Source organism: Chamaea fasciata, unplaced genomic scaffold, assembly GCF_029207755.1.
Source record: "Chamaea fasciata isolate MVZ Bird 193981 ecotype frontalis unplaced genomic scaffold, bChaFas1.0.hap1 SCAF_4, whole genome shotgun sequence".
Classification (NCBI taxonomy): Eukaryota; Metazoa; Chordata; class Aves; order Passeriformes; family Sylviidae; genus Chamaea; species Chamaea fasciata.
The window spans coordinates 20,376,422-20,398,002 of NW_027094089.1; the positions used below are offsets into that span (position 1 = coordinate 20,376,422).

The following is a 21,581-nucleotide window of genomic DNA, read 5'->3' on the forward strand; positions in this document are numbered from 1 at the left end:
CCTAAGGTACAGAACTAAATGCCACATCCATTTGTTTCCTGAACACTTCCAGGAACGATGACTCCACCATCTCCCTGGGCAGCCCATTCCAGTGCCTCATCACCCTTACAACGAACAATTCTTCCTGATGTCCAACCCGAACCTCCCGTGGCACAATTTGAGGCCATTTCCCCTTGTCCTGTCACTTGTTCCCTGGGAGAAGTGCCAGACCCCCATCTGGCTACACCCTTCTTTCCAGGAGTTGTAGAGTGACAAGGTCCCCCCTGAGCCTCCTTTCCTCCAGGACAAACATCCCCAGCTCCCTCAGCTGCTCCTCAGAAAACTTATGTTCCAGACCCAGCTGTGTTCCCCTACTCTGGACATGGTCCAGAACCTCGAATGCCCCCACTGAATTAATGGGCCCAGAACTGGATACAGAACTCCAGGTGTGACCTCACCAGTGCTGAGTACAGGGGGACAATCACTGCCCTGGTCATTCTGGCCACACTATTGCTGAAGTCACCAAGCAACAAGACCAGCAACAGAGAAGACCAGAGCCCAAAGTCAGGGAAGAAAAATGTGGAAACACCAAATTGTCTGGAAGTATAGAAAGATGGAGGCTAGGGGGAAAGCCAAAGGCTACTATTTATCAGCATTCCTTTCCCTATTTATGCCTGTTCTGGGACCCAGGTTTTCCTGTGTTTATACAGCAGCTTTCTCCTGGGTCAGAAGGCATTTCTTACCATCAGCTTCCCACAGGCTTCATGCTGCATGCGCAGGAGAAAGCAAGACCCACTATGAGAAAACTCCCGACCTTATTCAGATATTAACAAGGACAACAGCTTTAACCAGGCTTCTTCCTCATTCACTGCCCCAAGGCAGCCACCCCATACACACACCTGAGATCACACTTTTAACACTTACAAAGCACCTGACAGCATCTCATTTACTAAGTAATTAAGTTGTTAAATGTATTAAGCATTTCCACAGAATAAACTTACTTTTTCAAGAATTCTTTTAAAAAATAACTTTTTCAAAAAATTCATACTTCTCTGAAGCTGGAAACCCCCCCTCCAGAGAAAGACAGACGGACAATACGGGTAACTGGGACATAACAGACTTTGGCTGCCTGAAGTGCTTGAAGCCTAGCTGAGGAAGAGCTAAGGCTTTGATGAAAACCTTAAAAAAAGTTGGTTCTCAAACTGGTGAATAATGTAGCCTGAGGAAAAACTGGAAATTACTGAACAAATGAAAAAAAATATCCTTTAGGTATTGCATGCATGTGATACACAGTAACCACCTCCAGTTGATAGCATGAAAGAGTGCTTTATTTTGTTATGGTATGGATTCACTCCAGTTCACAGAGAACACAACAGTTAATACCTATCTTCACTTTGTAGGAGAAATGGGCATGAATGCATGAGCACGCAGTCAGCAGCCTTTTATCGCCACTTACGCAAATTTTGCCCCAAAAGCATCATTTATGGTACACACGTCTCACCACCAGTCCATGTAACAGCACTGTAACGCCAGTTCTAGAAACACGGGAGAGAATGATGTCAATCTCAAGGACTGTGAAAATGTGTGTGTGTGTGTGTGTATACATATGTGAATATAAATATACCACTTGGTGATTTAACTTTCAAAATTTTGGTTTTGACTTGAAAGTTTGTTTTGAAAGAATGTGCCCCTGAATAATACATGTTGTTCCTTGAGGCACGTGTTCATGTTCAGGCTCTAGATAAGAGCCTGAAGCTTTTACTTAAAGCAGCCACTGAGAGCTGAGGGTTTGGAGCAGACAGAATTGTCTGGACACCAGGTAGGTCTCCGTGAACTGTGGTAGCAGTCCACAGGTAGAAGGGTACCTGAATCTCATCAAAGCAGTCTCCCATGTTTAACCATTTTATTAAAATTAAAACCCGAAATAGCAATGAAGGCAACGATGCCAGCCAAACCAGTTCCTGTTAACCTACCAAACTTACCTTCCCAGAGGCTTTGAGCTTTTTGAAGCATAATTTTAGGACTCAAGACTCCAAAAGCTCATCTATTTCCCCTGTACATCCAAGTTTACACCAGGTGGTCCAGCAGAAGATACTGTTGCTCTTCCCAAACCCTTCCCCACTTACATACAATTTCTTTGACATGTCCAGCAGAGACTCTCCCCTTCATGGTCAGAGGTTCTATCTAAGCAAAATAAGGCTGATAAATATTGTGTGTAGTTATCTTCTGTGCAGAAAAAAAATCAAAAACCCCCCAAATCATCTTTCAAGAGGGGGATTAAAAAAAGATGACTCCTTCTAAACCATGCAAGGCCATAAGGGTGATAAAACTCCAATATGCCCTACAACCAAACATGAAACTAGCAGGAAAACAGAAAACACAGAACAACGAGAGGCCAGAAAAAGGACTGTGAAAGACATTTTCAGTCTGAAGCATGCTTCAAGTAGCTTAGATTTTCAAAGCCATTTTAAAAGTTTTGTGCACATAACTTGCTTCTGCATACTCCACCATTTTTTCTGACCTTTCTGCCTAATTACTTTTCCCCCTCTCAAAGAGCAACAGAAAATGAGAAAACAGGTCACATGAGAAAGAAAATGAAAGCCGTGAGCTGCACCCACTACCAAGTATACAGAAAATATTTCATAAGCTGTCAAATATAAGAGCAACACAGCAATTTTCATTTTTCTTCCACTTAAAAGCAATCACAGCTTGAAATGTTTAAAAGACAATGTCCCAAGTTCATGCCCAAGCCCCTCAAAATTTTCAACACAGCATCTAACAAGTGAGAGAACACTGTTTATCTTTTTATTTGTAAACCAGAGTTTGAAATACTTTACAATATACTTTTCATTTGTCTAAAGAAATACCATCAGGAACTGAAAGAACAGTGTGCCATTAAATGTTAAGGACCATATTTTTAAAAACCTTTCTTAAAAAAGGTTATAGAGGTATGATGAATTTAAGTTGTATTTTAAAGTCCACTACTTAGGCATCTCAATGATTGAAAATTAAGTGTAAAATTCGAAGTCCAGTCACAGATGAGGCTGTAGAGCTGTGCTCAAGACTGAAGAGGTCTACCTAGGGCAGGCACAGCTGCACACTCCCCAAATTAACTCAGCCTGTCTCAGCCATGAATACTGCAGATCAGAGCGACACCACTGATTAAGTCAGTTTGAACTACTTAATATAAATTCTCCCTTTCTAATAAGAAGGATATTAACTAAAGCTTTCAGTTAGACAACAAACCTTTCTAATTAGCAACAAAAAAGCAAAAGTGACATGCTTACTCTGTTTCAGGCACTTTCAAGATCATAGTTTATTTACTGTAGGTAAAAAGCTAGTATACAGATTAAGGGATCTCTTAAATTTCAACTCTACAGTTATACACCATCTAGTATTCTTGCTCTGAATATTAACCAAAAGGTTTCTAAACACCTGTAAGCCCCACTATAAATCTGCGTTGTTATGATGAAAAAAAGTATAGAAATCAATGCTTAATTTTTTCAATGCATAATATTTACACTGTGAAACCAATGGGAAATAACAAGCAGTGGCAAAGAGGCAATAAATTTTAAAAAGCCAGAGTTTTATATAGGTTTTGGGGTTTTTTACAATAGTGTGCTAATCTGCATAATGGTACATATAAAAATTAAAATATAGCAGAGCATCCCATTACAGATATCTGAACTGTCTGAACTGCTGCCATTACTTGCTAACCATCTACATGCAACACCTCCTAGGACTGACTTTTTGTTTTTAAACTGTAAAATAGTTCAAGGTTAAAGAGACAAACATTAATTTGTGTACAAAACTGAAAACTGCACTCAAGAATTGTACTCGTTATGAGTCTCTTCCATACAGAAGTGGAGGGAAAGGAAAAAGAAGCAATGATAGAAAGCAGTCTCTTTCCATTCACTAATTTTCAAAGGCAATGCATAGACTGAGAATACCTGGATGGCAAACTCCAGAAACCCTGGAAACAAACAGTTTTCCCACACAGGACCTCTGCAGGAGGCCTTTCTTTACATCAGATGGCAATGGCTGACAGCAAAATAAGGGGCACCAGGTGTACAAGTAAGTAGATCTTGCAAAATACTAAGATGGAGCAGTTGTTAATATACAATTTGAACTATATATACAATATAATGGAATGTATCCCCTCCCAAAATTGGTTTATGAAACAACTGGACCTTTCTATACTAGCCTTATGACTCAGCTATCGTTCTGATGAAAATATAAGTACACAAGAGACTTGCATGAAAATTAAAATTTATGGGGCACTTTACAGGAACTATTGACAAAGCTGCTTAATGGCATTTCTGTTTTTAAAGTAATTTTGTTAGATATAATTGAAAACATCTGTGTATAAAATGTCCTGACAGACACTTCTACATGGAGCTTTGGTGACAAACTAATTCAATAACAATGAGGTGAGAAATTAAAGTATTTAAGGTAACTCAAACGGAATAGGAAATGGAATGCCAATATGGCAGTTAACCATTTTTCTGTTGTTTAAAACAGGAAAGTCTCTTGCTCCAGCAGAATCCTGTATACAGATAGAGAAGTAGGGAATGCATCACTTATAATTCCCATTAAACAAAAGCCGATTCATCATGTGAGAAGGTACAAATTACAGAAAACATGAATAGTCAATAAAAGAGAAACAACTGGTTTACATGAAAAAAAGTGAGAACACTTCAGTCTGAATGCAGTTACTTTGTGAAAGCTGCTACAACAGCCCACAGAACCTCATTTGTGTTGGTTTTCATACATTCAACCTCAGGGTCTAAATCCAGGAGCTGCCGCACTCTCTTTGTGGCTAAATCATACTGCTCATCCAGGAGGGGGGCAAAAGCGTTCTCCAGGACATCCGAGGCATGGGCTAAGTACACGAGGGCCAGCAGGCGCTTGTCCATGCGGTGTGGGTCGTTCACCCACTTGTCAAGAACTGCCTCCTGAACCTTCTTGATGAGGCGCTGTTTGATGTTGTTGTTGGTGAGAGGATGTGTAGTCATGTCAAAAAGAAGGAAGTTCTGTTTCTCTGTTGTCAGTACACCTTTTTCCACTAGATTTTTAGCTAACCGCTCACGGACATTTCGTAGTTGGTAGTGCAACTTCAGTGGGTTCCATGTTTCACCTAAAATAGTGAGAAAACCACACAACAGTCAGACAAAATTTAAGCTGTACTGCTGCAGTGATACTTTTTCCCCCTCTCTGTGGTGCAGAATGAGCTGTCAAAATCATACAGCAGATTACAAGACACTGTGCTCCTGTCAGCACTTCTCTGATCCCTGGCATGGAGGCAGAGACCAGGAGAACCTTCTTGGAAGAGCTCTGGGGTACACTGAAAGTTTGGATGAAATGATAGCTAAGCCACGTCTTGATTACAGATATGAAAAATACACAAAAAACTTGTATTGTATATAAAAAAAATGAACCAGTTTGGCAGAATCAATTTACTTCTAGAAACAATAAAAATAAAGTAAAATCAAGCACCTTCTATAGTCTTTGTGCATTTTCCTGAGTCCAGCCTTTTACCATGTCAGAGACTGAAAGAAGTGTTACTGCCTTTCTTCCGCCACAGAGACAAGCTAATGCATATCTACCCAGTGCATTTCTTTATTTCTGCAGGTTTCCACTCCTCTCTCCCTTCCTGCCTCCACCAGATGAAACAGTGACCATGTGCTGTGAGAGTGTGTGTGGCACAGGCGTGCACACATGAAGCACTTGTTGGGAAGAGCCCTTAAAGCTTCTAATAAATTATTTCTAATGCCTTTTTTAAGGCAGAAGAACTGGGCCCATCAGAGTTAGAGATTGGGTGGGCATAGAGGAAATTGACAAAGCACAAAATCAGCATCAACAGCTCCAACTAAAATTGTTTAGCAGTGAGAATTCTACCTTTGCTTCAGAGCTTACTTAACAGGCTAAAAATTGTAAATCCAGCTTAGTTAATAATTTATCATAATCCCCTCCTGATGTAAAGGACTATGCATTTTAAGAGGCAAGAAAAGGAACAGCATTAAGTATTTCTTACATAGATGGAGGTTTTCCATAAATGATTTTGAGAATTTCTGTACCAAACTTTTGAAAGAATTATTGGTTAGCATAAAATAATAACAGTAAGCCACAGGTGACGTCGAGGTTTCTCCCACTGTGATGGAGGCTGACACACAAACACTATCCAAGTAACAAATGAGGTGACTCCAACCGTGTGAAAGGCAGAAAACCACCCAGGCCTGAACTACACAAGTCCAACTACACATCACTGATGTGATTCCCCAGTTTGATCATGAATGGAACTATCATACAAACACAAAAAAGCGGTTTCCTTACTACCTTTCACAGGGCAAAGGCTATTTCCTAGATTTTTATACAGTTGCCATGTGGCTAAAGTCAGTGCTGTGGTGACACCTCGTGACCAAGCTCGTCAATTACACAGACACTTGCAGACACAGAGATGTTTGCTACATCTACAGGAGACCTGACATTTTGATCCAAACTTCTATATTCTCCACCCTTGCTTTCCTTAGAGGCTACCTTATAAACATCAGCCTGGCCAGTATCACCTTACATGTCCATATACTTATTTACATGATGGCTTTGAACTCACACGTACTGTAACTCCAAGCAGCACTCTGCACCATGTGATAATCATGGATAGAGCAGATTTTTTCCAGGATCGACCTGGTCCCCAAAGCAAAATTCTAACAGAGTTTATGAATTTATTAAATGAAACAAAACAAAGCAAAACCAACCAACCAATAAAAATAAAACCCCCACCAAGACCCACCAAAATACTTTTCTTCAGACGGACAGATCTCCAAAAAGGATCTCTCTGCACTCTTAACTATGGGAAATACAAATAACACTAATGCCATCCAAGAATTAGTAATTAATAAACCTATGTTAGTAAAAATGATTGAATCAAGCCTTAGCCACAGCACTGATGATAACTATTTCCCTAGAACCAAAGCTCAGCAGGGTCAGGAAAATCTTAGCTTACCTCAAAGAATTCCTACAACACTAGTTCATTCATTAGCTGACCTTTTTCGAGCCAGTCCTAACTTGATGTGCATTGCACTGGAAGAAGAGGTAAAATGTCAGCACAAATTACGTATTTGGGACAAGAAAAATGAGTTGTTTTTGCTGGGTGTAAGAGGGAAGGGGAGCTGAACTGCATGGCTCTGCAGTAGCCTGAGGTGGGCTTTCTGTGGTCCAGTCTTCCCACTGCCTGACAGCCAAGGAGCACAAGAGGAGGGGTGGCAAGGACTTGAGAATGAACTGGTGTGAAAGGAAGGCCATTTAAGGTGGCGCAGAATGAATGGGAAGAACAAAGAAAACAGGAAAGCAGAGAAAGGTGAACAGATTTTGCTCATCTCTGCAGCTCACTGGTTTTAAGAAGTAGCAGATTTTACACAGGCAACTTCCAAATCTCATTACCCCCAGCTCCCCAGTCATACTGTAAACAAAACAGGGTTTTTCCTGCGCTGTTTCCACAAATGAAATACAGCTCTGATATACTCCAAGGAAGCTGCATTTATGTGCTTTGTGAAAACAGATGAACACTAGTGATGGATTCTGTCTGCAGTTCAGCCTGGAGAGGAGAAGGCTATAAGTAAACCTTGCTGCAGCCTTTCACTATTTAAAGGGGGACTGCAAGAAAGATGGGGTCAGACATTTTAGCAGGGCCTGGGACACAGAGTAATGGTTTCAAAGTGAAGGAAAGTTGTCTGAGATTAGATACAAGGAAGAAGCTTTTCACAACGAGGCACCAGAATGGACTGCCCAGAGAGATGGTGGATGCCCCATCCCTGGAAACATCCAGGGTCAGGTTGGATCATCCTCTGAGTAACCAGGTCTAGTGGAAGGTGTCCTGGCTGACTGCAGAGGGGCTGGACTAAATGGCCTGTAAAAGTTCCTTCCAATCAAATCTGTTCATAATTCCATGATAATTGACATTTCAATTTTTCTCTACTATTTACTAGCTTTACAGAGAGAGCTGCGTGCAAAGTACTCATCTTGAAGACTTTGTTTTGATCAATGAGAAGTATTGAACACTTTAAAATATTTATTACACTTATTCAGTTAATGAAAAAATCAAACTCCTAATGCTTTATTTTTTCTTTATGATTAATGGCCAAATCAGTCTCAAGTTTTATGTGTGAGCTATGAGCTCTTCACATCCTTTCTTTACTGAAAGATCTGAATACTCAGTGCTTACACTGAGGCTTCAAACTTCCACCAATCCTCATTTCCAAATACAGAGAAAGGCAGTTACATCTCCAGGGTGCAGTCCGAATTTACTTCAGAGTCAGTGGAAGGCACCTTTTCCACCGAGTTTGAGATGTCCTCTGACACTTCCATACAGAGCCTTTCTGTATCAAGTTAAGTTAAAAGCAACAGTTAGTTATATTTGATTAAAGGCTACAATTGACAAGAGATTACCCTAGAGAACAGACTAATTAACTTTTTTGCATATTTCCTCTCAAAAAACCTTGCAATATAATCTCTAGTGATGCCAGATGATTAGCTTTATTTGATAAAAAAGCATGTTATATGCAAGGCTTACCACTAAGCAGTTCAATCCAATTTTGTACTGTTTCAGGAGGTTGGGTCTCTTTTATGTGTTTCAGAGCTTCATCAAGCAGAACATCCCCTGTAGGAGCATCTGACTTGCAAATCACCTAAGAATGAATAAAACACAGACAGTATTTTGACACAGATCATATACAACAAACACACCCACCAATAAAAAAATCTACCTGTTAAAAAACCCAAGATTTTTTTTAAAAACAAACTCTCTCTTACAAATATGCAACTTTGTAAAACCCAAACCTTTGCTGTTAAAAAAAACCTAGCTGTGCATTAATTCAAAATACAGTAAGTCTGATGTTATCTGTAACTTAAATTAACCTTAATGAGCTAAAAATTATAGCAGTAATAAACTTTACATCTTTTACTTCTTTAAACTTTAAGAACTTTACATCTTTTTAACCTGATGTATTATTTTTTTGTAAGGAAAATAACTCACTTATCAAGCCAGGTCCTTTGCTACTTAGTCTCTGAATACAGTCTATTTTACTGTTTCAAGTAAATTTATTCAAAATACTGAGTTAAACAATCAGGTTGCATGAAAATAACAACAAAAAAAAAGTACAAAAACTTTTCTTCAATATATTAATGGATAAAAATAGGTTCATGGCAACATCTGCAAGTTTTGCAGCTCTGAAGAACACATTGTCAGATGATTGAGTTTCATTTAATGCCAGTTAAACAACATGTGTTGAGGAAAATGCACATGTACTAATAAATCCCTTAACGTGCAACAATAAATGCAATACTATCTAAGTCTGTTATTAAATAACTTGTAAAATTATTTGAGTTCCTCATTCAGGAAAGCACAACAAAAAAATTGATTCAGAGTAACATAACAAAACACAAAAATTTGACTAATGCTTGTTTAACAGTATACATAGTTTTAGAAACCATGCACAAATACATTTTTTTTTTCTGGAGAGAAAAATCAAGAGTACCAAATGAAAACTTACAGATTAAATTAGCTCAAGTCAGCATGTTTAAATAAAATCTTTATTTATAGAAGAATTACTACAGTTGTTAATAATAGTAGTAGTTGTTGTTGTTATTGTTATATCTGGCAATTTAAACAGTTTACAAGTTAGCACTTTACAAGCAGCAGGTGAAAGGTAGCAGGAGATTGACAGAAAAACGAATACATCAACACAATTTCATATATATATATATATATATATACATATGAAAAGCAGGAAGCAAAAGGTCTTATTTTTCCTAACACTTCAGAGGAGTCAGAAAAGTGTTCTGGTAATGTCATCCTGAAATATACCCCAAGTTTATTTATTTCTGTTCCACAGTTCTAATAATCCTTATTACAAACAACAGAGTGCAATGCATTTTCATAGGGTGTGTTGATGACACTCAAATGAGCTGCAGTGATAAGACAACTTGAACCCCAGCAAGATGACCCCCAGCTGGTGTGCAAAAGTGTTCAAAAGCTGTGAGATTAAAATTGTTTAAGAGATCTTTGTGAGTACCTAACAGGTCATAGCTGGAATGATATTTTCAATTCAGATGGTCTATATAAAGCACAGAAACAAAGACTTTCAATAAAAACCAGCAAGAATGAACAGGTCCACAATGCCAAGCTAAAAAGAACAAAATATATTAGATCTAGAAAGTGAGGTATTTTAAAAAAGAGTGTAATAAAGAGTAGTGTAAGGTGCTTACTTCAGGAAATATAAAAGATACCAACTTAGTCTGGAAACACGAAGACTTCAACAGGCAAATTAAACACTCAGGGAGCTGCTGAACCCTATTCAGTAGAGAATTTTAAGACTAAACATCTACCAGAGAGGGACCAGAGAAATCTCACTATCTGTCACTCCATCAAGATTAGATGGTCTCTTGAGATACTGTCTCCATTTTGGGGAGATCACTCCAACATGAACTTCAGGTATTTGGTTTTAAGAACACATCTACACTTTAATCCAGACAATCCCTATTTGAAACTAAACACACAACAATATCTACTTATCTTTCTGATTTACAAGCTTTCATGGCATAACTCAAAACCTTTATTAAACCCATACAATTATATTACACATCTTTCAGCTTTGTTACAAGATCCTGAATTTTTGCAAGTGTCTGCTCTTTCACTATACAGAAGCATATTTCAAAATGAAATTTTAAGTTGCAGGACTGCATCTACTAATAGTCACCTCTCAGATACTCCTTTAATAATTAATTAATTAATTTAATAATGAGCCGAAACACTCCCAACTTACTCATATTCCCTTCTTTCCAAAACTGATGTTCACATAGTATTTTAGATTCTTTCAAGTGCTCCATGTTTAGTTTCATAGTAACCTCATTTACACTGGATCACTCCAGCCTGCTGCAGTTGGTACCTGGTCCTCACCATCTCCCTTCAGCAGGCAAGATATAAGATGGGAAGTCATCTTTTGAGCCAGATGTATTATTAAAAACAAACAGAACAAACCTACTGAGAAGATTACAAATGCTTTTATATCTAGGATGTAAGTAAAGAGGCTTTTAAGTTTAGAAAACAGATTTCCCTTCTTATTTGTGGTTAAAATACATTTTTTCTACCACTACAAAGAAGTTTAAGAACCTAGCATGAATATAACACACCATGACAGTGACAGCCTAAATATCCAGGCATTTAGAGGAAAGGTGCACTAAGGCCTCAATTCAACTCAGTGAGAATCCATAAACTCTCGGGAAGCCACAGTGCATTGATTTTGTTCCCAAGTTTACCTCTCTATCCAGCCAGCAGTACTGCACTGTTTTTCCACTTCTCTGCTACACTTAATATCCACAGCACTGTTTCCTCAGTCAAGAAATTTTGCCTCAAATGAGCGTGTGTTGGTTCACACTTCCAAAGTATTCCTCTCCCATCCCCTTCCCAGCACACAAGAGAGGACTAGCAGAAGCCCAGCCTCCTCTGAATCTTCAGAGATCTGCTCTTTCCTCAAGGACTTAGTGTTGAATGCCTCTTGGCTAACTCTCTCCAGAGTGGGAAACTGGCTGGGTTTGGGATCTCATGAATTGAATCACCACAGAAGATTAAGAGTTCAGAAGGGGGAGCTTTTTCCTCCCCAGCAGAGGGACAAAGGTAGAAAAATGAGAGAACATTCTGTTTTTTTAGAGATGCTGGTCCTTAGCCTGATTGCAAAAGAATATTCTTTATTCCAATTTTTTAGTGATTAATCAGCTACTAGATTTTTCTGGTACTTATCAACTAAGGAACTTTCAATTATACAGAATGTTAAATTTGCATTTTTCACAATGCAGCTCTGCAATTAAGCGAAGCTAAGGACTAAACACAGATTTTTAAGTAAACTTCATTTTCTAGTTTTAATACAAAAATTCACTCTTGCATGAATTGCTCAGAATTGTTAGCAATAAAATACTGAAGTAAATCTGTCAAAGATTTGTTGGGATTCCTTTTGCTTTTAATAACTCTGTTGATTTGGTTTGCGCTCTGAGCCTGTAAGACAATGTAGAGTATCATCTTCTATTCTCAATAACCACTTGCAAACCTTCACATTCATTGATTTGTTTATAATATCGATCCCAGTAGACAGAACTGCAAAATGGTGCAACAATTGCATATTCTTAAGCCACATTTACAAGGATGTTGCAAAATGTAATGCATCATATCCACTTATGAAGTTTCACTAAGGTCCATCAAGTGCTTGTCCACTCTTTTCTCAGCCTCATTTGACTCTTATGGCATTCAATTATAGATTTAATGCATCTTGATCCATTCTGAAGTACAAAATATTATCAGCAGAGATCAACCTGATTTAAGGCTTGAAGTGGAAATCATTGTAGGTATCATTCTTTCAAGTTAATTATATGATCAAAGGCACAGTTGCTTATAAATCTGTTCTACTACCCAAGAACCTTGTTTTACCTTCTTCTTATCCTCACCTTATCACTTGTGCCCTACCTGATGACAAGATCAAGAGAGTGGTTCCAGTAAAAACTAAACTGATCAAAGTAAATTACTTTTTGCCCCTGAATCATAACCTTGGATGTATTACTAGACAGCTCTTTCCACTTATTAGGCATAGTATTTATTTCAGAGCCAAAGCTAAGGGCATGGGGAGCAAAGCCTGCAGAAGCAGAACAAGGAGGGCACTTGACAGAATAGAGACACTTAAATCAGGCCAACACAGAAACAAGACTGAAATTTAATGTTAATGAAAAACTTCAAATAAGGTGCAAAACAACACAAGTCATTCACAAGAATGATTTCTAATTGATGGATATGGTGCAGTTAGGGATTTTATTTGCATCGAAGTACTTAAGCAGATAACAACCTTCATTTTAATTTTAAATGAATGTCTTTTTTTATAGAACCCTCCTGCCTGAAAATTGAAAAGTATCTCAAATACCTTACAACAGCAGAAAAAGTAAACCTCTAAATTGCAAAGATTTTAGACCACCTTCAAAACACACATCTACCCAGACCCGAAAACACATGATAAAATTTAACAAGAACCACCCAACCACAATCAAACAAAAAACAAACACAGCCCAGACCAGTAATTTTGCTTGTATTCTTTAGTGAATATACATACAGGTTATTTTTCCATTTTCCTAAAAAACCCAGCAACATCACAGTTAATATTTCCAATAGATAGAACTGACAAGGTTTTCACAGAATGAAAATAACTCCTGACTGAATGCCTAAGAAGATTACTGAATGCCTAAGAAGCCAAAAGCTCTGGAGGAAAAAAAAAAATGTGCGAACTAATCAATGCTGAATGTGCCTAAATGAGGCTAAAAGAAGTAGGGACTGTTTGTTGGAACAGAGGTTTGATTCTTCTGAAGTGAAGGGAGCTGGAAGAAGGTTGAAGAATCCACAAACTTGCCTTAAAATTTAGCAAATGATAATATTGACAGGGAAATGTGCCATAAGAGAATTTATCTGTGGTGGACAGACAACATTTGACCAGGTTTACAATAGGCCTATTTTAAAGGTACCCCCTAATGCTGATGAAGCAAAAATTCTTCCAAGAGCGTTACTTGTGCATTTTGTACAAAGGGAAAAATTCAGTGATAAAAGTAAAAAATAAAGGCCTCAAATCTTCAGCCTGATTCTATAGAGGACGGTAGAGATGTGGCTATCTTGAAGGCCAGAGAGCACAACCAATTTAACACACCAGCCTCATGCTTAAACTAGATAGTTTTGCGTTCTCAGGGGCCCCAGGAACAAGGATGGTTTCCTTCCCACGCAACGCAAGCACAAACTGCCACATTGTGCACAGCAGAAGTAAACCGGTGGCTTGCAGGACACATCTGGCATCTGTCAGTTATTCATTCCTTTCAGCCTTAGCCCACATCCCACTGGCACTGCAAAAGCCAGTTCCTTCAGCAGATGACTGCTGGTGCCACTGTAACTGCTGCCACCACATCCCAGCCAGAGCCAATGTCTGGCTGGCAACAGGACCAGCAACACATGCGGAGAACAAACACGGTCACGGAACATGTACCAGAGATGTTCCAAGGCACTTCATCTCACCACTGAAACACTTGCTAACTTTGCTCATCTGCCTTAGGTCATTACTCAGAATCATCATCCTCAAGTAGAGAAAACCCAATCCTTTTTCTTAGAACCAGCTGTAATTCATAGCTCCTGTATTGGGTGGAGCGTGACAAGTAAATGTGATCGTTTTCCTGCACTTGCCTTTCTTGTTAGCAGACTTTTGCGCCTCATTCCGCAGGCCTCCAGCTGGAGACGCCCCCGCAATGCCAATTCAATTAACATACAGCCACGCAATCCCGAGGAGATGCAATCGTTCCAGAATGACGTGTAACCCTGTGAAGAACGAAAGACAATAAGATATCTCCAATTCCACCTGAAAGCGAATAGAAAACAGGCCTTGCTGTGTGTTCTCTAAGCAGTACTCCTGCTTTCACAATTTTGAAGTGGCATCACTAGTCACCATTATTCCTGCCCTGAAAACGTTAGAGAAACAGTTTCATCCTCTGTTAGTTTTGACACTCAAGTCTCTGCCTTGTGAAGAACTGGGAATCCTGAGGAAAATCATACAGAATGAAAGAGGGAGATACCAAGAACTGTGAGGTATAAAGTGTAGTTTTATACACAGTCAAAATAAACATGATATTTTTAAGACACCAAGCATTTGGCATTACTGACACCACATGGCCTTATGAGTGACCGAGAAACATTAACATGATTTTACATGTATAAACAACGTGGCACTGAGAAAGCAATAATAAACTAAAAATGGATATGAAGTTAACTATGGAGTATACTTGAAAACACAAACGTGACAATCAGCACAAAAAACAGAACAGATTCTTTTGAGTTGAACATTGTAAACTAAAAGACAAAAGCTTTTAAAGAAATATTTATAACAGCTACTATTTTGTCATTTAAATCCTTTGAAAGCATGTGCTTTTAGAGCTTGAAGCATAGTTCATAAACAAACTGCAAAACTGCAATCCATATGTATTCTACGAAGCACACCACATGTACTGTGATTTATCTCTAATTCTGCATTGACAGCTGTCTGCTTAAAAGGCAGAACAGACCACTTGACCCAATACATTTATTCGTCAGTATCTAGACACACAGCTAGTGACCTTTGTACTCACTGTTCAACAGTTATGACGAAAAAAACCTTACAAGAAGAATTTTTTATATGGAGTAACCAACAATATTCTTCCATATTTTTTAATATTTGAGCATCTAAGACAAAGCAAAATCATTGAGAAATGTTCTGAGAAACGTTTGATAAGATTCATAAAGATTTTTGCAAAAGTCTTCTAGTGAAAGGCTTCTGAAAACACCAACTTCGGGATACTTTACAGAAAAGTGCACAAGACAAGATGGGGCAAGAGCAGAAGAGAGCTCTGCTTTTCATAAATTTGTCTTAACCAATAACCAAGACTGGCTTAAAACAAGAAAAAGTCAATCTTACTATTTTTGTAGATGAAAGCTGCCACATATAAACATACAAGATGCACATATCCTAAGTCCACTAAATTTACAAACCAGTCTCTAACTACTGCCATCAATTACAGATTCCAGGAAAGTGAGAACAGTTGCTTCAACTTTGCACTTAGGTATTTTCAAGAGCTGTATTACATAGATGACCAATACTTATGAAAAGTCTACAGAAGCCCTGAATCTCTAAGGTAATTACCGAAATAGGTCCCATATATTTATTTAAAACACCATAAATATGATCTGGAAAGGCATTTGAAAAGTTATCTAATCAGCCTTTTACTCTTGAGCTGATACTTTACTAGTATCAGCTACTCCTATAATGCCATTCCGTAACTAAGATTTTGGTTGGCACTAGACATTTTCTGCCAAATAACAAACACGATAAAGTGCAGTATTTGCATGAGTGGGAAGAGATATGACTCCCACATTCTATTTCCAATCAGTCTCTTTACATAATAATTTCTGAAGTCACACAATACATACGCAAACTAAAAATCTTCTGCACAAACTCACAGGCACAATAAATTTACACTTCTTTATATTCATAGCAAGTTTCATATTATTATGCAAACACTTAAAGTGCTGATACTTTCCCCCCCTTTTTAGAAACGAAAGTTGAATTTATTTTTAAAATTACTATTTTTCAATGAAGTGATACTAACTACACCACTTCCAGCACCAACTACCAGATGTAAATTCCTCTGTTCCAGTTGTTAACATGGATGACCATAGGCTGAGGGTTGCAGAGAAATACAGGCTTGTAAGATAATTCAGGTCAAAACCGACCACATGAGTCTCTAGTCCAACCTCCTGCTGCAAGCAGGTTCAGCAATGAAGTCAGGACAAGTTGCTCACGGTTCTATTCAAGCATGTCTCAAAAACTTCCAAGGATGGAGACTGCACAACTGCTCAACAGTTTTTAACCAACTAATCCTGAAAGACAGCTCAAAAAGATTACAGCCTTCATAAATGGAGCTGCTTGTTTCGGTGGATTAGATGACAGTGAAGTCACAAGAATGTATCCTGTTGCCACCATCTTCTTATTTTCCTTCTGTCCCCCAGGCTCAGAGTTCACAGGTGATCCTCTAGAGAAGGAACATTATATTTCCACACACAGAAATTGCACAGCTATTAACAGAGTTAGGAAAGAGATTCTTTTCAATCCATGAAACTGATCTTTCCAGATTGTTCCGGTAGATGAACTGGTCAGTTTTGACACCTACTACAAAATATGAGACAATCAAAGAAACCTTCACAGAATATCAGTTTAGCACACAACAGTCTAACTAAATCATCCTTTAAATTAACTCAATCTTCCTGGAGTAACTAGAATTGAATGGGAGACGCTTATCTTTAACGTTCCAAACACTCTCTTGAAACCTACTTCAAATGGCACACAGCATAACTAGAAAAGGTGCACAAAAGAGAAACATTTGGGTGGAGATAAGTAATTCATGGAGAGGTGGAATGGCAATACAGAATAATGCACTATTTGTAAAGGAAACAAGGGCTAGAAGATGATAAATAAAGCTAGCTCACAGGTAATGAGTCAGTAGCCAATTTCTTTTGTTTTTTCCATTCAGTTGTTTTAACAGGAAGGCAGAAGTTGCTAAAAAATCCTTTTAAAAACAAGAAAAATAATGAAGTTTGACAGATAATAATGGATCTGTAAACCACACACGGATCAGGATGAAGCCAATGTTCACTGGGGGAACCGTTATCCTGATCCCGTCCTCTTCCTGAATGTGACCCGGCCACTGCTCATTTCAGCACATGGAACAAGACAGGGATTTGGTTTTCAAAACTTCATTTATTCCAAATTCCTAGCAGTCTCAAAACACTGGACTGAAGATCAAACACCACTACTCAGAAACGCAACTCATTCTACTATTTAATGCTCGTAAACAGCACTAGTCTTCTCACAAACACAATATCAAGTATTTTTATTTCATCCATCTTCCTGCAAGTCCTATACTTTATAAACGTTCTGACTCGAAGAAATATCACTGAAGTTGCTAAGCAGCAGGGGGTAAGACTTACAAAGCAGATTATTTTTATCTGACAGCAATCACACTAGAATAGCACTTGAAGCTATGAATAGCTTGCAAGACAAAATTTTAATTCTACTATGACTCAAAGATCAAAAGACTGTTAACAACTGTCATGTCTATTTACACAAACACAGCACAAAAGTGTTCTTCATCAGACCTGACCTAGAAACTTTCAGCTAAAAACTAGTTTTGCTGGACAAGCAAAAAGGGAAATAAGAATAAAGTTTACACCAAATACTTGCTACCATATTAACTTTGAAAGCTCAGACTTTTCACCCAGGTACGGCAAAGCACAGAGCGGAGACAAAGATTCTCTTTCCACTTTAAGTTATTTAAAATCAATGTTCATTAGGCCATTTCTTTCCCACCAGCTCCTATGGCATTTATCTCCTATTCCCTTGCCTTTTACTCACTTCCAGCTCATGCAGGTATTCCTGTTCAGTTATTCATTAATCACTTCGAACTCCCACCTATTAAATAGTGCATTGTATAACAAAGGACAATTACCAAAACTACCTTACCTTCCACTTCCTGCTTCTACTTAGTCTCTTTAGAGCCATTAAGTCACTTGAGAGATTTTAAAATTCAAAATGTTGTTTGCAATTATTTTCTTTAAAAATACTGCTAACACCTTATCTCTGATCCAACAAGGCACTGCAGCCATGACCACTATAATTTCACAAGTATGTAAAAAAATCAGTGTGAGAAGACAAACGTGATCAGATGTGCCTAAAGATACTTGGTGCCACGTATGTTGGTGATTTCTACACAATTAAGGCTGCTTTAAGACTTGCAAAAAACTTCAAAATTATTTCACTTAAGCACAAAACAGCCAACCTTCACAGAGCAATGATTCTCACAGCTTCCAGGCTACTGTCACACTAACTCTATTTGAAACAAACAAATAAAAAATAACTAAAAAAACAAACAAAGAACCCACTGAATGAACATCACTATTTTCTGTTTCCCAAGTACAATTTAAAGTTACGCAGCAGTAACAGTGGAAAAGAAAAAAAAGAAAAAAAAGAAAAAAAAAGAAAGAGAGAGAAGAGAAAACTTTCTTTAAAAAACATAGAACAAAAGACTCAGAAAAGACTGGGTAATCTTACTCAAGATTAATTTGTTTTATATGTAAGAGATGCTAAAAATCTCTTCCCTCTACAGAAATATACAGTCTCTCTACACTTCTTCAGTTAACTCAGACTTGGTTAACAGCAGTTCTACTATACCTGGCACAGACAATAAGAAGGGCAGAGGAAAAAAAAAATCCATGAAAACACCTCAGATTCAAGAGAAAGAAAAGAAAAACGCTTGCAGAGTTACAACTCTGAGGCTTCAAAATACACACATGGTAATATAAATAAATATGATGTGTTTAACTCATGTGGTTAAGGGCAGCTGTTTACAGAACACAGACTGTAGCTGCCAACACATTCTAATCCAAAGAGTCTCAAGCAATTGCAGATTACTTTGCAGATCACAGAGCCATTGCAACTGGAAATCAGCTTCTTTTAAAAAAGCATCATAAAGTCATGTAATGGAATATAACTTGTGGGTTCTTGATGGCTACTCACCAAAAAAATTAAGTATTTCTTTATTGTAGCACAACAGGCCCCTCAGGCCCATCCTCAGATCCACACAGCCTCATATTTAGTATCACAGGTCAGTGTTAGGTCTAAGTTTTGGCCCTGACTCAGACTCAACTTACATTTATGAGGAACCACAACAGAGGTTTCTCTGGGATAACACACATAACACTGCCCACTCTATGCTTCTCTTACTAAAAGCCTTTTCATTTTATATTCAAACTTAATAGTACTCCTTAGACCCTCACTTAGCACCCTCTACCAAAACAGAGTTAACAACTGAAATAAATCAAACAATTGAAGGGAACCTTCTACAGGAGAAACACCACTACAGCTACCCAAACCCCTGAATTCCTGTTCTCAGGAAATTCCAATTTTTTCTTTTAAGACACAAACAAAAGGACTTTGAAATTTGTTAAATAATGCAATTTCTGAAATTTCATGTACAGACAAAACAAATAAAACATTGGTTAAACTCTTTCCAGCCACGGCAGCTGAATCAGAAGGGAAGCTGGCCAACTAACAGAAAACAGAAGTGAACAATTATAATTCCTGAGGAGTTCATGATTCCCAGCTCTGAGGAAACACACCTTACAGTCTTGTCAGAAGACATCAAATCCTTGGCTTCTGGGTTTCTCAGCTAGGAGGCGCAATTCAGGTTAAAGAAAGCTTTCACCTTAGTAAACAGTAAATTATGAATTTAGAGGTACCCGGTTCTCTATTAGAATAGTATTTCAGGAAAAAAAACCTGTAACTAATTCTACCTAGATGATGAAAGATATGAAAAATTAGACTTCCCAAACTTGTTGAAGTTTGCTGTTACTTTTATTACTTCTGCACTGATGGCACTCAAACACTCTGTTGGGGGTAGCAACATAAAAGCTCTGAGACACAAAACAATTGCTTAGCTTGCATACAAACAAGTGTTGAGCTTTCCCAAGCAGGTGCTTCTTCCTTGCTATCTATTCTTTCCAATGTGTAGCAGACTATGTATATGTTCTCACAATTCACAGGTGACAAACATACTGGAAAATACTCCATGCTTGCTGGCATCAGGGGAAGTGACTGAGGACAATTATCTGCAGGTCCAGTTAGGGGCCCTTGCCAAATACACATGCCAGAATAATAAATATAGTTTGGAGACACATAAAACACACAACATTCAGTTCTGCTGTTCAGATGAGCATAAGAGGAAACAGTTGTCAAGAGATGTAAGCCTGAGATGGACTACCTAAAGTGAATGTGGAACTTGGAAAAAAAACTTTTCAAAGTCAGCTCACATCACCTGTAGGACTGGACAAGCTAAATTGAGTTATCTGCTGGTATAAATTTTATATGAGCTGCTTTTCATTTTGAATAGCACAATTAGTGAAGAGTCTACTTATATCTAACATGTACACAGCAGTGTCATGGAGGAAAAGTGTACCTATATGCTCACCGTGTGTCATTAGTTCTGAGAGAGACTCATGTTCTATATATATACAAATTCAGATTTCTTGAAGTACTAAGAGTGGCAGAGAGAAACACCAGGGGAAAAAAAAAAAAAAAAAACAGTAAAAGAAACAGGACAAAATGATACCAAAGTGTTCAATTACTTTCCCAGCACAAGCAACCCTTGTGAATCACTACATTTTACCTTGAAGAGATTAATTTCAGTTTTACTGACCTTTCAAATCAATGTTGCCGCATCTCATTTTAGCCTTGCACAAAACCTTACATGTAATTGGAGAAAGTACACCCTTACCCACATCTTCATTTTTAGCCATTTGACGACTAAACCAAAGGAAGCAGTCCAAAGCCTGAACTGCTGCTGAAGACAAAGTATTTCTTCACTCCATAGAAGCACGTTGCTGTTCTCTCTCCTGACCCCACAGCAGCATTTGTGCAGTCAGCCAGACAAGTAAGGGGTCTTTCTGAGAGCTAATGGCCAGTTTCCTCACCTGATTCACCATGCAGGTATGCAAATTTCAGAGACAGCATGGAAAACAGAAGGAACATGGCTGGGACAGACAGCAAAATGTAACAGCATCCGATTCCATGACAACCCACACTTCAGTATATAAACTTCATTCAAACCTTGAGTAGTTTCTATAACCTGAATAGTTTCAGCCAGAACTTAAGTCTCTTGGACAAAGAACAGGGGAAGAAAATTGTATGTTATTGGGATACCTGTGCAAAAGCCATTCACGACCAAAATATGCCCAGAAAAGACAAAAGGCATAAAGCTTAAGGTATCATGCACTATTCATCATTACCTTCAGCTCCCCATTTTGGACTTCAGCAATGACTAACCTGATGATCATAAAATTGGAAGTTATATTATTTAAATCTGACAAGGCAGCAATAGCATCCCTTTCTGATTCTCTGAGCAAGTTCTTTCAGAGGTGCCTACTAGCCTATTATTAGCCAACACAAAGCACA

At 38.2% G+C, this 21,581-nt stretch overlaps 1 protein-coding gene across 1 annotated transcript in view; it reads right to left on the reverse strand.

Annotated features, from left to right (window-relative positions):
- Positions 1-3,266: 3,266 nt before the first annotated feature.
- Positions 3,267-21,581, reverse strand: part of GOLPH3 (golgi phosphoprotein 3) — a 30,775-nt gene continuing 12,460 nt past the window's right edge. Inside the window, exons 2-4 of the mRNA XM_066181024.1 lie at positions 14,234-14,365; positions 8,549-8,663; positions 3,267-5,116 (exon numbers count right to left, since the gene is read on the reverse strand). Coding sequence (XP_066037121.1) covers positions 4,692-5,116; positions 8,549-8,663; positions 14,234-14,365 — 672 coding nt within the window. The 3' untranslated portion in view covers positions 3,267-4,691. The remainder of the gene's footprint in view (positions 5,117-8,548; positions 8,664-14,233; positions 14,366-21,581) is intronic.